Source organism: Montipora foliosa, chromosome 2 (genome assembly GCF_036669935.1).
Source record: "Montipora foliosa isolate CH-2021 chromosome 2, ASM3666993v2, whole genome shotgun sequence".
Taxonomy (NCBI): Eukaryota; Metazoa; Cnidaria; class Anthozoa; order Scleractinia; family Acroporidae; genus Montipora; species Montipora foliosa.
The window spans coordinates 19,412,552-19,427,284 of record NC_090870.1 but is presented as its reverse complement, the minus strand read 5'-3'; the positions used below and the strand labels follow the sequence as shown (position 1 = coordinate 19,427,284).

The 14,733-nt window shown below is 41.3% G+C and overlaps 1 protein-coding gene and 1 pseudogene across 1 annotated transcript in view; one reads left to right on the top strand and one right to left on the bottom strand.

Annotated features, from left to right (window-relative positions):
* The first annotated feature begins 101 nt into the window (after positions 1-101).
* Positions 102-3,754, top strand: LOC137990514 (uncharacterized; annotated as a pseudogene).
* Positions 3,755-6,045: 2,291 nt separating this feature from the next.
* Positions 6,046-14,733, bottom strand: part of LOC137992628 (uncharacterized) — a 50,099-nt gene continuing 41,411 nt past the window's right edge. Inside the window, exon 28 of the mRNA XM_068838071.1 lies at positions 6,046-8,175. Coding sequence (XP_068694172.1) covers positions 8,023-8,175 — 153 coding nt within the window. The 3' untranslated portion in view covers positions 6,046-8,022. The remainder of the gene's footprint in view (positions 8,176-14,733) is intronic.

The following is a 14,733-nucleotide window of genomic DNA, read 5'->3' as shown; positions in this document are numbered from 1 at the left end:
CCGTGCAATATCAATGGCAGGAAGAAAGGTTACATCGAGATAATGAAGGAACTATGGGACGAGAAAGGCTATGAACATCTTGGTCTTAAAGGGCAAAATTTGAGAGATCAAGCTTCACGGCTGGAAAGGAATGAGGGCTTAATCCATACTAGTGTAAATGTGTCGAGAGCGACCGGCATGTACGATTCTGTCTTGGACACAACTCAACCCGCGTCTAATATTGTGAATAACTTGGTTTCTTGCGGAGTGCTTCAGGATAATCAAAATCAAAACAATGGCGACCAGCAAAGCCAAAATCATAATCAGTCGATACTGGATTTGCATACATTTGTAGTACAACCCCCAGAGGGCCTGACAGAGGAGCGTGATTACTCAACTTTTGAAAACGCGTCGGACAGCATTCCAGGGAGCTTGCCGGAATACAAAGCCATTAACAAGCCATCTTCATTTATTTGGGGCCGACATGGCGATGGAAGAACAATAACAGTAAACACGTCGACCATTGACAATGCCTATAACGAGATTACAAAATGGCGGAAGAACACTTTTCTTGTCCCTTATGGGAAAACAGGAAAAGATTTCATTGATAAATTAACACAGCACATAAACGATTGGAACAATGAGTCAGAAATGCAACACATTGCCCTTAAAGCAGCTATTGTCCTCCTCGCTGTTGGGTTACAAAAACCGAGCCAGAAATCTAAGGCGAAGGAGCATCAAGAGTGCTTAGCTAAACGTCTGGCACTGTGGAAAGAGGGCGAAATAGATGTCCTAGTGCGTGAAGGGCGGATCATCCAAAGACGTCTTACCAACTCTCGTAGAGCTGATCCACCCAATAAAGCAAGCGTTTTTGCAAACCTTGTCATGACAGGCAAAATTAATTCAGCCTTGCGATACCTCAGCGATGGAGACGGCGGGGGTATTTTGCCCTTGAGCGATGACGTCATGAGACAACTTAAGGAAAAACACCCTGTGGCACAGGACGCCTCCCTAGGTTCTCTACTCTTTGGACCAATCGAAGAAGTTCCAGATACAGTGTACTACCAGATCAATGGGGAGATGGTTCGTGACGCTGCTTTAAGGACTAAAGGCTCTGGCGGACCTTCGGGTGTAGACGCCAATGGCTTTAGAAGAATACTTGCGTGCAAATCTTTCAAGAAATCTGGGTCCGATCTGTGCACAGCTATAGCTACAATGACCAGACGACTGTGCACGGAATTTGTTGACTTTCTTAGTATCGAGGCAATTTTAGCCAATCGTCTGATTCCACTTGACAAAGGAGAGGGCGCGGTCCGGCCGATTGGGGTTGGTGAAGTAATACGGAGGATAATTGCGAAGTGCGTGTTGAGAGTAACAAAACCAGATGTCGTTGACGCAAGTGGCTCGCTGCAGGCATGCGCAGGCCATAAAAGTGGGAGTGAGGCTGCCATTCATGCAATGCGCAATATTTTCGACGCTGATGACACGGACGCTGTTCTTCTTGTTGACGCCTCAAATGCCTTTAATGCCCTAAACAGAGCTGCTGCGTTGCACAATACAAGAGTGCTATGTCCAACCATAGCTACTTATGCGATTAACACCTACAGACAGCCTGCGAGGCTCTTTATTATAGGCGGCCAAGAACTTAAATCAGCGGAAGGCACCACACAGGGGGACCCTCTCGCTATGAGCATGTACGCCATTAGTCTCCAGCCACTGATAACGCGTCTACACGTCTCAGGCTCAGCTAAACAGTGTTGGTTTGCTGACGATGCAACGGGAAGTGGTTCTCTGAAAGATGTGCGGAAATGGTGGGACGAGCTATCAGAGAGTGGTCCGGCGTTAGGGTACTTCCCCAATGCAAAAAAGTGCTGTTTGATCATTAAACCTGATAAAGAACACGCTGCTATGCAGGTATTTGGTGACACAGCGATTAACATCACCTCTGAAGGCCACAAGCACCTAGGTGCAGTTCTTGGATCGAGGTCATTTCTGGAAGGGTACGTGGGCGAGAAGGTAGAAGACTGGGTAAACCAGGTCACCAAACTTGCAGAGTTCGCCTTATCACAACCTCAGGCGAGCTATGCAGCGTTCACTTTTGGGCTACGGCACCGATGGACGTATTTCTTAAGGACACTGCCCGATATTACCGACTTGTTAGAGCCTTTGGAGCGTGCGATAAGCGAAGTCCTCATACCAGCTATTACGAACCACGCAACAACTGAAACCGAGCGCGAACTCCTTGCGCTTCCTGTGCGCTTGGGAGGGCTTGGGCTTATAGATCCAGTCGGAGCCTCACCCAAAGAATATGAGGCTTCAGTCAGGGTCACAAGTCCCCTAGTAAGGCAAATTGTGGAGCAAGTGCATCAGACCCCGGATGTGTCAGAAGTAAAAACACTGCAAATAAGCGCGCGTAAGGAGAAGGATGAGTGTATGGATGAGAGGCTAAAACGGGTGAGGACCTCTCTGCCGACAGGAACCAAGCGAGCTGTAGAGCTAGCCACGGAGAAGGGAGCATCGAACTGGCTGACAGTAATTCCCATCAAAGACTTGAACTTCAATCTAAATAAGAGAGAATTCAGAGACGCGATCAGTCTGAGATACGACTGGGAAATCACCGACACACCGAAAGTGTGCGTATGCGGGGACCGTTTCAACGTAGATCATGCAATGGTATGCCGACGTGGCGGGTTTATAATACAGCGTCATAATGAGCTTCGTGACCTGGAAGCAGAGATGTTGAGCATGGTATGTAATGATGTGGAAATAGAGCCGGTCCTTCAGGAAATCAATGGAGAGACTTTGAACAGAGGTGCTAACAGAGCTCCTGATGCACGTTTAGATATTAGCGCTCGTGGCTTCTGGGAGAGACAGAGGACTGCATTCTTCGATGTCAGGGTTTGTCACCCTAATGCATGTTCTTACAGAGATCTAAGCCCCAAGGAAATCTACAGGCAACACGAGAATGAAAAAAAAAACGCCAATATGCAAGCAGGGTGATGGAGGTGGAGCAAGGCACCTTTACGCCACTTGTTTTTACTACCACAGGCGGAATGGCCGAGGAATGTAAGAGATACCACAGCAGATTAGCTGAACTACTCGCCATTAAGAAGGGAGAGTACTACGCCAGCACCGTGTCCTGGCTAAGAGCAAAAGTATCGTTTGCTATCCTCCGCTCAGCTCTCCTCTGCCTTAGAGGTTCCAGAGGAAGAAGAAGGAATGTAGACCTTCAGGAAACAGACATTAGAATCGAGAATGTGACCGCCAGAATTTCTTAGTTTTCGTAATTTTTTTATTTGGTTGTTTTTCTTTTTCTTTTTCTTTTTCTTTTTTTTTTCTGACTGATATTATCTGCATATATATATATATTTTTTTTAAATAAGAGTGGCTTTTCTTTAAGGAGCTTATCTTTATTTCCAATTTTTTTTTAGTCAGAACGCTATCATGACATGAATTTTTCTTACTACAAATACGAATATCTTCGTAAGTTTATTGTGCTTCGTACTAGTCTCTTTTTTAATGGAAATGAATTGTAAAAAGGTTTTAATAGTCTTCTTTTTGTTTTACTTCTTACTTGTAAATAGCAATTTGCTTGGAATATGTTAATAAAGGGATTTTATTTTTTATTATTATTATTATTATTATTATTATTATTATTATTATTATTATTATTATTATTATTATTATTATTATTATTATTATTAGATTTATTTCCCATATTTGTTTGTTAAAGACTTCCACGCTACTAGAGATCTCTTCTTTTGCGTTCACTGGGCTGACGAGTGCGGGAAAAGAGACATCTGCCTTCATGGGTCGAAACTCACTCTGAGTAAAAGATCTCAGAAAGATCTCATGGATATACCCACCACGAGTCCCCTAGCTTAAAATCCCCATTTTGCAGATTAAGTCCAAGTGCCCATTTCAGAGATTAGGTCTAAACTTTCGTTTAATTTATTGCTATAGCAATATTTAGTTCTAGAAACAACTGATTTAGAATGGTCATTTTTTTAGAGTTATGGTTGGTGTGTATATCCATGAGATCCTTGGCCACTCTGATCCAAGCGCCAAAAACAAGCTTGGACGGCACTACAAACCGCGCATGCCCCATGATATTTTTGCTGACTGTGACTTGAGCCCAATGTGTCCCACGCATTCTTTTACAGAAATTCTTGCGCTGTTGTTAAGTGAGCCCACACAACATCACGGGAGGATTCGGTCGCTAAGGTCCGTTTCAAATGTCGCATTTTACACGTGCCGAATCTAATGCAAATGAGAAAAATCCATTGTTTTCGCTCATTTGCATTAAATTCTGCAAATGTAAAATGCGACGTTTTAAACGGGCCTAAAAAACCGCCAAGAATGTTCAACGCAGTGAGTTTCGACACATTGCAGAGGTCTCTTTACCCGTAATCGTCAGCCCAGCTCACGCTAAAGAAAAGAGATCTCTGCTAGCAGCGAAGTTAAGGGCTTTTTGCAGATATTTTTATTCCTGTATTGGGAGAAATAGAGATGGAATTCCCAAACGTTAGCGGTGCAGTTAGGCTAAGCGGGTGTTGACTCACGAAACCCACAAGCGCTCTAGACAAGAATGCCACCAATAGTAACGCCATTTTTGAAGTTGCCGATTTCTCTTGCAAATTAAAAAAAACAGAAAAGGCGGCAAGTGGGCCTAGATTAGTTTCGTAGTTCATGCACGCGGTGCAGGCCTACAACCTTACCCTTAATCACTCACTCAGACAGCCCCGATGACAATACGGGTAAAGGACGCATGATGCCTTGCGTTGGGTGGGTTTCTTCGAAATAAAACGAAGTATAATCAAAAACCAAAGATAAAGTAGCATAGGTTTTTGAAAAATGAGCTTATATAAACGCACTATGTTGCGCCAAATGTGACAAAATATCAAAGCCGGAAATAAATCAAATTACACAATTCACTATGACTTTGGCTACAACATAGTTAATATATGGAAATAGTTATGAAACTCGATAAATGTTATGTTCGCTGTTTCGGCCCTGACCATCCACAAACCAGACCCTTTTTCTCTAAGACAGCCAATCAAAAGTTTGAATTAATTTATTCAAAACTCAGGTGAACCGAGGACAAAAGATTGTGTAGTCACGGCCAAGTTAACATGAAGTGCAACAGTAATGTTCTCGCTTTTGAAGTTTTCGGAATTTCATAACCAGTCCGGCTACATGAAATATGCTCCAATGTTGTCATGATCACAATTACTGCACAGCTGGAGAGATTAATTGTTCCCCTAATGCAGGATCATTTCGTTTGGCAAAAATGAGTTAGCGTCTGTACAGGTTTTTGAACGACTTGAACGTTCCGGCTACTCAAAACCCATTTGACAGGCTGCGTAAACCCTCGACTGTACCGGATGACGGACCAGCAACCGAGTTCTTGTAATTAACCCTTAATGTTGCAGGAAGGAGTAACTGAATTAGTACGGCTACACAAAAATGTCTTAAGGTAGCCATGGGCCTTATTCGCGCGGCTGCCATATTGGCCATAGACAATAGATTTCGTACCCCGAGCCTCGAGTTGAAATGTTTGGGAACGAGTTTCGGTGGGACAAAACAAAAGTTTTCAATCCCTCGGGACTCAACATGGCTGCTTTGTGATTAAAGCCCACTGACCTTGACTTCCTTGGCCGTACAATCATAATGAAGACGGCAGTTCTAGCTACGGACGTTTTTTGTCAAACAGGGTGGTGTAAGTCTAAAGGAAAATCGGCCTTAATCACAGGGCAGCCATGTTGAGTGTCGAGGGATTGAAAACTGTTGTTTTGGTTTATGAGGGTTTTCGATGAACACAATAGACCAATTTCGATATATTAAAATTCAGTCCCAAACAAAAGGCACCATCTCGAGGCTCTGGGGAATAAAATCATACAAATGCTTATATTTATTCCCCAGAGCCTCGAGATGATGTCTTTTGTTTCGGACTGAATTTTAATATATCGAAATTGGTCTATTGTTTCTACTTTTCCCTGGTCCACTCTTCAACTTCAAACAGTCAAACCAAGAAAAGACAAAAATCTACTATATTCTTATCCTCCCTGCTCTTACGTTTATTCCACTCAAGTAAAGTCAGTATTTTCACAGTGATAACGAGTTTAAAAGCAGTGCCGTTAGCGTTCTTGAGCGTAACTAACTGTTTAATTCTCAGACTGATCTTCTCTTTGTATCGCCTTTACTTGTTCTCTTCATTATTGCCCAAAAAGCTATTAATTATATCGCTTTGAATTTCAACATTTTATGGTGTCAAGTTCACACGATCTCGACTAATTCCATTCTGTTTCAGGCTCTCAGATGGTGTCGAAGCGGAAAGAAAAATATTTCCCATGTGTTTTTTTGCAGGCACCAACGTTTCGTTCGTCCCCACCATCCGGGAGACTGGAACAGGCTAAAAGTACCCAACTGAAAAATGTAATTTCTGACGGTTGAATGACTGAATGAATAGGCATTTTCGAAATATCAAATATTCAGCTTGATAGTGAGGCAGTGAGGACAAAAACGATAGCAACATGTTGGAATGAATGTGAAAAATATTTACATATTATCCACTTTCCTTTGCCTTTGTCCTCTAAACCTCTCTTTCAAGCTGAATTTTAATATATCGAAAAAGGCCTATTCTCGGTTTTTCATATGACGTCACGACCGCCATGTTGGTGCCCCGATCAAATCCTCCGGGAATTGAACTCTATTATTATGCAAACGCTTCCTTTTGTTTTCGTTGAAAAACATGGCTGTTGATCACGTGAGTGAAAACCAGCAATTGGTCAGAAATTAATATTTTGTCGGCACGATTGAGAGGCTCCCAGTAAGGTATCATGAGAGCTGTCGGGAGTATTCAGGATTTTTGGTGGGAGACTTTGGTCATTCTAGGACGGTCAGTCTCCCTGTTCGCTTGTTTTTCTTTCGCCCGATGCGAAGAAATCCAGAATTTGGAATCTAGCAAATGCGAGGCTTTGGAATCCGGAATGCAGAGCGTGGAATCTCCGGAATTTACTACTCGGGATCCGAAACTCATGGGCTAGCAACCGCCTGGATTCCTTTACATAGGCCGATTTCTTTTTAGGTCGGTCAGCTTTTTTTAACCCTTTCACTCCCATGATGTAAAAGTTTATTCTCCTATCTGCTACCAGAGATTTCTTTGTTGGCTACTCATGAGAATTTAGTGTCACATCAACATATAATTGCCATGTGCTGAAAATCTTCATTTTCAATTGAAACTGTGAGGTGAATTTGCGTGCTGGTCATTGCTGGGACGCAAAGGGTTTTAATGACCTACCAGTTTAATTTGTGGATGCAGTTTAGTTTCCCTTTCCTCGGGATCTTGTGCTGCTGTATTAGATGAGGAAAACGTTTCCACATACTTTCTGGCCACACCTAGAGGGTGGTTTTTTAGTGGTTTTTCGTATCTGGCCTAGCACGTCTTCTCATAAGATTATAAACTTTCACATGTTGTTTCTATTGTCCTAGGCTGTTACTCAGGATTTGATTGCTTTAAATGATAGGCTGACGCATACTCAATAAACTTTCACATTGGAACTCGGGCTAGTATAGCCAGAATGAGAAATTCGCATTAACTGTTGACAATTTCAAAGAACTTAATTTAGGATAGACTTTCTGGCTTTTAAAGAGTGGTGAAAAAATTACGAAAACAAAATTATTTTTCAAGAATAGGGGGTAAAATCGTGCATGAGTGAGCAAGCCGAACTTGCGTCTGAGATGTATACATAAAAATGGAATGAAAAACCACTTGCAAAGGTTTATTTTGGAGAAAAATCTCTAAAATAAAGATGCTAAAACTCCTTAGCAATTTCACGTTCCGCCCCCCTCCCCCCCCCGCCCCCATAAATAATAATTACGGTCAAATGGTTCTCCCCATACTGTATGACAGCACTTTTGCGGATTAAAACGAGAAAAACCGGAAAAGAAGCAAGTAATAGTCATCCATATTACTTTGTTATTCTTCTTTTTCAACTTTCCTTTCTTTCACCGCGGAGACTGTTACAAGAGACGCCAGCTTTGTCACGAAATCTGTTCTCCCTCTGATTCACCAACAGTCTCGCTTCCATCTTCATCCTCTTCGTCGCTACACGAATCCTCGTTTGATATATCCTTCCTTCTTTCTCCGCCACTTGTTTTAAAAAGATTTAACAGATCCATAAAACGTTTTTTGACCTGGAAAAAAGAAACAAACATCAAAGCGATAATGGAATGACAACGTCCAGGCTGAGATACGCCAAAATTTTAAGTACATACTCGGCCCGGGCTGAGAGAGTGTTAAGAACGTCTTTATTTACTAATTTGTTATTTCTTTTGGTTTTGTTTTTGGGAGTAGCATAAATAATGCGGGTATCAGCAGCCATCCCGGAGGGTCGTCCCCCGGGCAACCCGCGCGCAACCCACGGGAATGGTGGGTGACTTGTTGCAAAACTTTGCCCCAGAGCCCGGGAGATTTCAGTTTCCTGGCAAACCTCCCCGAGGACCTACCCACGGGATTTGCAAAATGGTCTAGCGCCATGATGGTAACCGCTAATACCTCGCAACATCAAGAAAGGCGCCTCGTTTCGTTCGCTTCCATGCTGATGTCTTCTCTCGAAGGTGAGTTCATTTATTATCATTTGCAAGTATATGAAGCCATCCCTGTCAGGGAAATGCTTGAGAGAAAGTAAAATGTATCTCAAAACCATGATGGAACCTTTTTTAAAGTTGTGCTTCTAAAAGTGTTATGAAACTGGGCAGTAAGTGACAGTGTATCATGCGATTGCTAGGTTCAAACTTCCAACACACAGCAATGCCCTACGGGTGGGGACATTTGCCAAAATATTTAAGCTCTACCCCAGGGCTTTACAAGCAATGCTCCGGGATCGCCGGGGGTTGACCCCTAGGGACGGCTGCTAATACCCGTATAAAGGTAAAAAGAAATGTAAGACGAGTCTAACAAGACAATTAACGGAAGTACTTAAGCCCGTTATACACAAGCAGGAATGTTTTATCAGATATTTAACAACATTAAACAATGTCACGGTTGTTTACTTTTTGCATGATACATTGAAGAACAACTCTGTAGTCGAACTTAGTACTTTAAAGCCATGTTAAGAACGTTTTCAGGCTCAAATCGCAAAAAATAAGAACACTCAGCCTCAACCCCAAATCTCAAGCCCTGAGGACAACGTGAGCACATAGCGACGAATTTTGTTTTTTTTGTTTCATCGGGTTTTAACACTGTTCCTCCCACTTCAGTTCCTGAATAGTTCGGGTAGTTTATACAAGAAGTTCGACGAACTGGACTAATGACCAAAAAGTTTGGAAAATGCAAACGTATAATTTTGAAAGACGTTTTCATGCACGTCGCCGTTGTAGATCTTAACGTCCTTAATAATGTAAACTGTCCATAGAAAAGGCATTATCGGACCTTACGAACATGGTCTGCAAACAAGCAACGAACAACAATAAAAGTGTTGAAAGCTACACAACTGATCTCGCTGACTTCTCTAGGCAATCAGCCTTGGCTGAACCTAACACCTTTGGGCGATCAAAAACAACCAGACGCAAAGAGCGTAGAACCACTCATGCAAAAAAGGCGGACTGCAAAAGAGAGGGAACTAAATGAACCTCTCTAAATCGGTTTTAACTGATAGCCAAGTCAGCTTGATATCTAAAGCACTTAAATTCATACCTGGCCTACACCCGTGAAAAACGTCACGAAAACAACGTAAGACGTCAACTTTTGCGTGACTTTGAAGTTTTCGCAAGACGAATGCATCTTCAGTGCATATTTAACGGTAAAGATAAGGAACCACATCCGTTCCATGCAAGATCTAACTGGGTGTCGCCAGTCAAACGATCAGTTAACTGATTAGAGTGTAATGTGAAGTGCTTGTTTTCTACCCCATATGAACCATGTGAGCGTTAGCCCTACTAATGGAAATGGGCCCACACAAGGACAGAGAAAAACTCTGACCAGTTTTTCTCTGTCTTTGTGTGCATTTCGCGATCAGAATATAATAAGCGAGTTTCGTTCCTATTTTATGGTATTTCAAGGTACCGTGGAAAGAACCACATGGATGAAAAAGATGACGACGAAAGATGACTAAGAAATGTTGCCTTCTAGTCATTGAATGTTCTTGTTTTACTATAATATTTTCAAGGTATTTTCTAAAATTATGTAAATTGCTTTTCAATTGATAGCGTATCAAATAAACGCTAATGGGAATTTTTAAAAGAAATGCTGTTTGTTTATCCCATCCTTTCCTTGCATCTCAGTTCACTTTCATTTGCCTACCTAATTACATCAGAGCATAATACGAAGACATCACAAAGTGCAGCACATATTAATTGCAAAATACTTCAACTGCCATCCATATTATCTTAGGTGGGGGCAGATGTGGTGAAAACTATTAGTAGCATTATCTGTGAATAGCTGTTGTAAATATGATCGAAGATTGTTTGAAAATGTTGATGCTAAGACTATGCTTTTGCTTTCTGAGTTTGCGTCTAGCATTTCGTGGGCCGAATCTGTTGCCCCTGTTTCTGAGTTGTGCCCGAAAAATCGATTTCTGAGCCATGCAATATGATTTTCTATCAGATACTTTTATCTTTGATTTTCAAAGTAAAAGGAATCGCCTTCAATCGCTGTGCTGAACAGCAGTTCAATATCGATGCTTATTGTGACTTTCTGCCTCGTGACTCAAGTTACCCAAAACACCTCGCGAACTCGGTGAGCAATAGCGATACCATCTTGCGCGTCCGGTTGAGCAAATCGAGATTGCTCCCCCATCATTTACATATTTTCCCTACCAATTTACATATTTTCACTTTTTACATAGACTGTTCGCAGTCCAATCCAGTCCAGGAACTTTTTTAAGCTTCCAGTCCAGGAACTTAAAAAATTTGCTTCTCCAAGTGGTTTATTTCGGGCAAAATACACAAAATTGTCATCTAATTATTTAAGTTCGCCGACGAAGGTGTTTCACTACCCATATGATGGCAACCCCAGTGTGTTCCCGCTTGAGAATATCGACCATGCGGCATGTGATGTCCGCCATCTTGGATCATGTTTCACTGACCAAGTTGTAGCCGAAGCTATCGAGGGAAGTTTGGAAAATCAACTCTAAACTATTACAGCAATAGTGATGCCAGTTTTCATCTCAATTATTTCAAGGTCTGTGGTGATGTACATCCGGACCCTGCACCCACGACTGCTAATAAAAATCCAAAGCAAAATATGGATTCGACTAAATCGAGGAAAGCAACTGTATGGAAGTGTCCTTGTGCCCTCTGTTTAAAACCAGTTCGTGCCAATCAGAAGGGTATCCTTTGTGATATTTGTAATAGATGGCATCATGTAAAATGCTTAAAGATGGATCCTAAATTGTACATGGCTCTTAGCTCTTCAGATGAGGAATGGTGATGCAATGACCGTAATTTGACGGATTCTTTCTTCGAAGCTTCGCGTGGCTCTGGTGGCTTTGATCTCCTGCCAACGAGGAAAGTCAGACCTCCACAGCGAACAGTCGTTTCCCAAGTGGTTTGTGTTAAATTCACGAAGTTTTCGCAACAAAGTTCTTGATTTGCAAGCTCTGCTTTTAGTGGACATTTTTGATGTTGTAAAACGTTGCAAACGTTGTACATATTCAAGAAACATTAAAAACATAAAAGGAGGGGGGGGGGGGGGAAGTTAACCACGAAAGGGAGACCGTGCAGGCAATAATTAAGTAATCTAAAGAATAAAACTACCAATAATTCGCACTGATTCCAGAAATCAATTTTCCCGAGAGCTGAGAACCCAGTGTTATCGGTCAAACTTGAAGGCTTAATATTTAGGCATGCCCCACCACAGGAATTTTAGGTGATTTTTAGTATGTTAGTAAGTGGACGGCCACTGAGTAATTAAGCCGAAACATCAAAATTGAGCTCTGGCATCGTGATTTCTGCGGAGTCTTTTGAAAAGTTTTGAATGGTCCAAACACTGTGTGGTGTCTCGACAGGACAAAATAAGCAATCAGTGTTTGAGGCTATTCGAAACACTCACGCGGCATGTCTTTAAATAGAACATAAGAAGCGATCAAAGGAAATACTTGAAATGATAAAAAAGCATCCGTTAAACTGAAGGCCGCACGTCCAGAGCTTAAATTTTGGGCGCAAGCTTATCACTAGCTAGAGCTACACACTATGACAATTAACTGGACCAGGAGAGCTTTATTCGAGGGGCTTACGTGTAAAGTTATACAGGCACAAGCTTAACAACCCTGTATCTACATTTTACGCGAATGCGACGTTGTCTCGTTCTGAATAGAAAACAACGTAAAATGATCACTAATAACACATGCAGTCAGTGCGAACCGAATAAATTCTTGACTCCATTCCGAATGTCTTTCATTCTCCACAGATAAAGAGCCGGATTAAGAGTGGAAGATGAAAAATAAATGGACAAGGAAACAACATACGCCATTCCACAGGAGTGAAAGGAAATCGTACGATTAAGAACCAGGGCAATCGTAATGATAACTGGCCAAAAAGTGATAGAAAACAAAGCAAGAATATATAAGATCGACCTCAAAGATCTCTTAAACTTCTCCACGTTTATTGCTGGTTGTCCCAAATTTTGCGAAGATTGATTTGCTTGAATTTGTCGCTGGTGTTGCCGAATTATTTGAGACAATTTAACGTAAGCAAAGAAAGTGATAAAATAGCAGAGTAGCATAAACACTGTAATGATGTAAGTTGCCGCAGTTCTCGCGGTTATAAACAGGGCAAGAAATGAACCTGGGATGATAACAAACACCGTGATTATAACCCAACGGCGGTGCGACGTCAACAAGGACCGTCTCATCATATGCAGCCAGCGTTCAATGGACAAAAGTGTTATTGCAAGTAAGCTGAAGGCTCCGAAGAAAATACCGACAACGAATCCAATGCAGAGCAGTCTTCGACGAACTGGCCCATTCTGGACAAAAGGAGGTAAACCTACTAACGGTTGGGCAATAAGTCCAGTACACAAATCACTAAACGCCAACCCACTAAGTACAACGTGAAAAGTGGTCCTCTGAAACGTCCTTTTCCACATCGCTGCTAAAATCAGTGCGTTTCCCACCACTGTTAAGGGGGACAAAACAACGATAAAGATGTTGCTAGCCAAATAAAGGGAAAGCCAAGTGGTGTTCAGCACCTCGATGTCACAGATCTCCACAGAGGAGCAAGATACACTGTCAACCATGACGAGGTCTCATTTAGTTCATCACTTCTGCGTTCAATATAAATAGACCCTTAACCGAAGGCAAGAATACTTCTAGCTCTCTTGTCGAGGAAAGCAAAGAATGAAAGGAGGCCACGCTTTTACAGTGAACCAAAATTACAATCATCCTCGGCGGCTTTGAGAGTTGTTTGTGTCAGTCGACCAAGTAACTCTCAAATAGCATACTCATTGGCAGGGAAATTGCTTCAGCACTTAGCTTAGATTGCATTTGTCGTTTTCTTTAGAAATGCAGTACATTTAATTTTCATCGTAACACCTGCAACTTAGTTTTAATTAGATTTTCTTTCAATTATATGTCTATTAATGCCGATGATAATAGGTTTTAGTACACTATTTAATATATTTCTCAGAGTGCTTTCTTATGGAAATACGACCAAAAAAACACATTTTATTGCGAGTCAGCAGAAGAGCACCAACTAGAAGTTTATCATTTATATATTTATTGAAACAGATATCGAATGCATTCAGCACCAATAAATACAAAATCATGATTAAACCTTGATGTTATTTGCAAAAGAAAATTGAAATCAAAATCCTCTTATTTACTTTCATTGCTTTTCAATTTACCATGTTCTCTCACTCTTCAATAGTACTAAATTATCCCTTCAAATGGAACAAAAAACCGCTATCGAACATTCTCTTCCTACAGATGAGTATCCGGTATTTTCAGTGATAACACAAATGGTGTTTGCAATTCAAGCCTTTTAATGATGAATTTTATCTGTTTCTTTACGAGATTCTCTAAAAGATTCTCAAGTTCAAACAATGCAATACCGGCTTTGGTCAGAGAGCACACAACACGTAAACATGAAAACTCATGGAAAGGCATGGCCTTAAGAGGGCACAGGAGCAAAAAACAAGGAATGTATTGGGTAAAAGGTTTCACAGGAATGGAGTTTGTTTGGGTGTTAAGAGATGGTTTTTTTTCCATAATTAATCAGATTCATAAAGAAATTTAAAGAGTAGAGTAGAGTAGAGTAGAGCGAACCCTGCGGGGTTTTCAGGTTTAATTTACAATATATAAATAAAACTTCATAAAAACGGTAATTCCATATACAATAAATAATCTAACTAAAATATGCATTAACACAAAAATTTCCTCAGGGGTTAATCCCTTAAACTTAAACGCAAGATATATTAGCCATCAAAAACTCATAAATACTTGGATGGCAAAGGTACTAATGATCCCCTTCATTCTTTGTAAAATTTCAAATTTTCAAAGCATGATTGCTCAGATATATGGAATATCGCGTTCAAATTTTCAGAGAAAGCTCACTGTGCAACGCATTTTCAATATCCAGTGCTTTTTTCAGTTCTTTCCTGGCTGATTAGAAAACGGTACTCTTATGCTAATGGAAACCAGCCGCGGTGATGGACTCGTTCCATCCTTCACTTCACAACTCAACCTTCAATCAAACTGCTTATAAGGCGAATTCCAGAAGATTTCAAGCCTTGAAAGTTTCTTGCGTTCTTTTCGC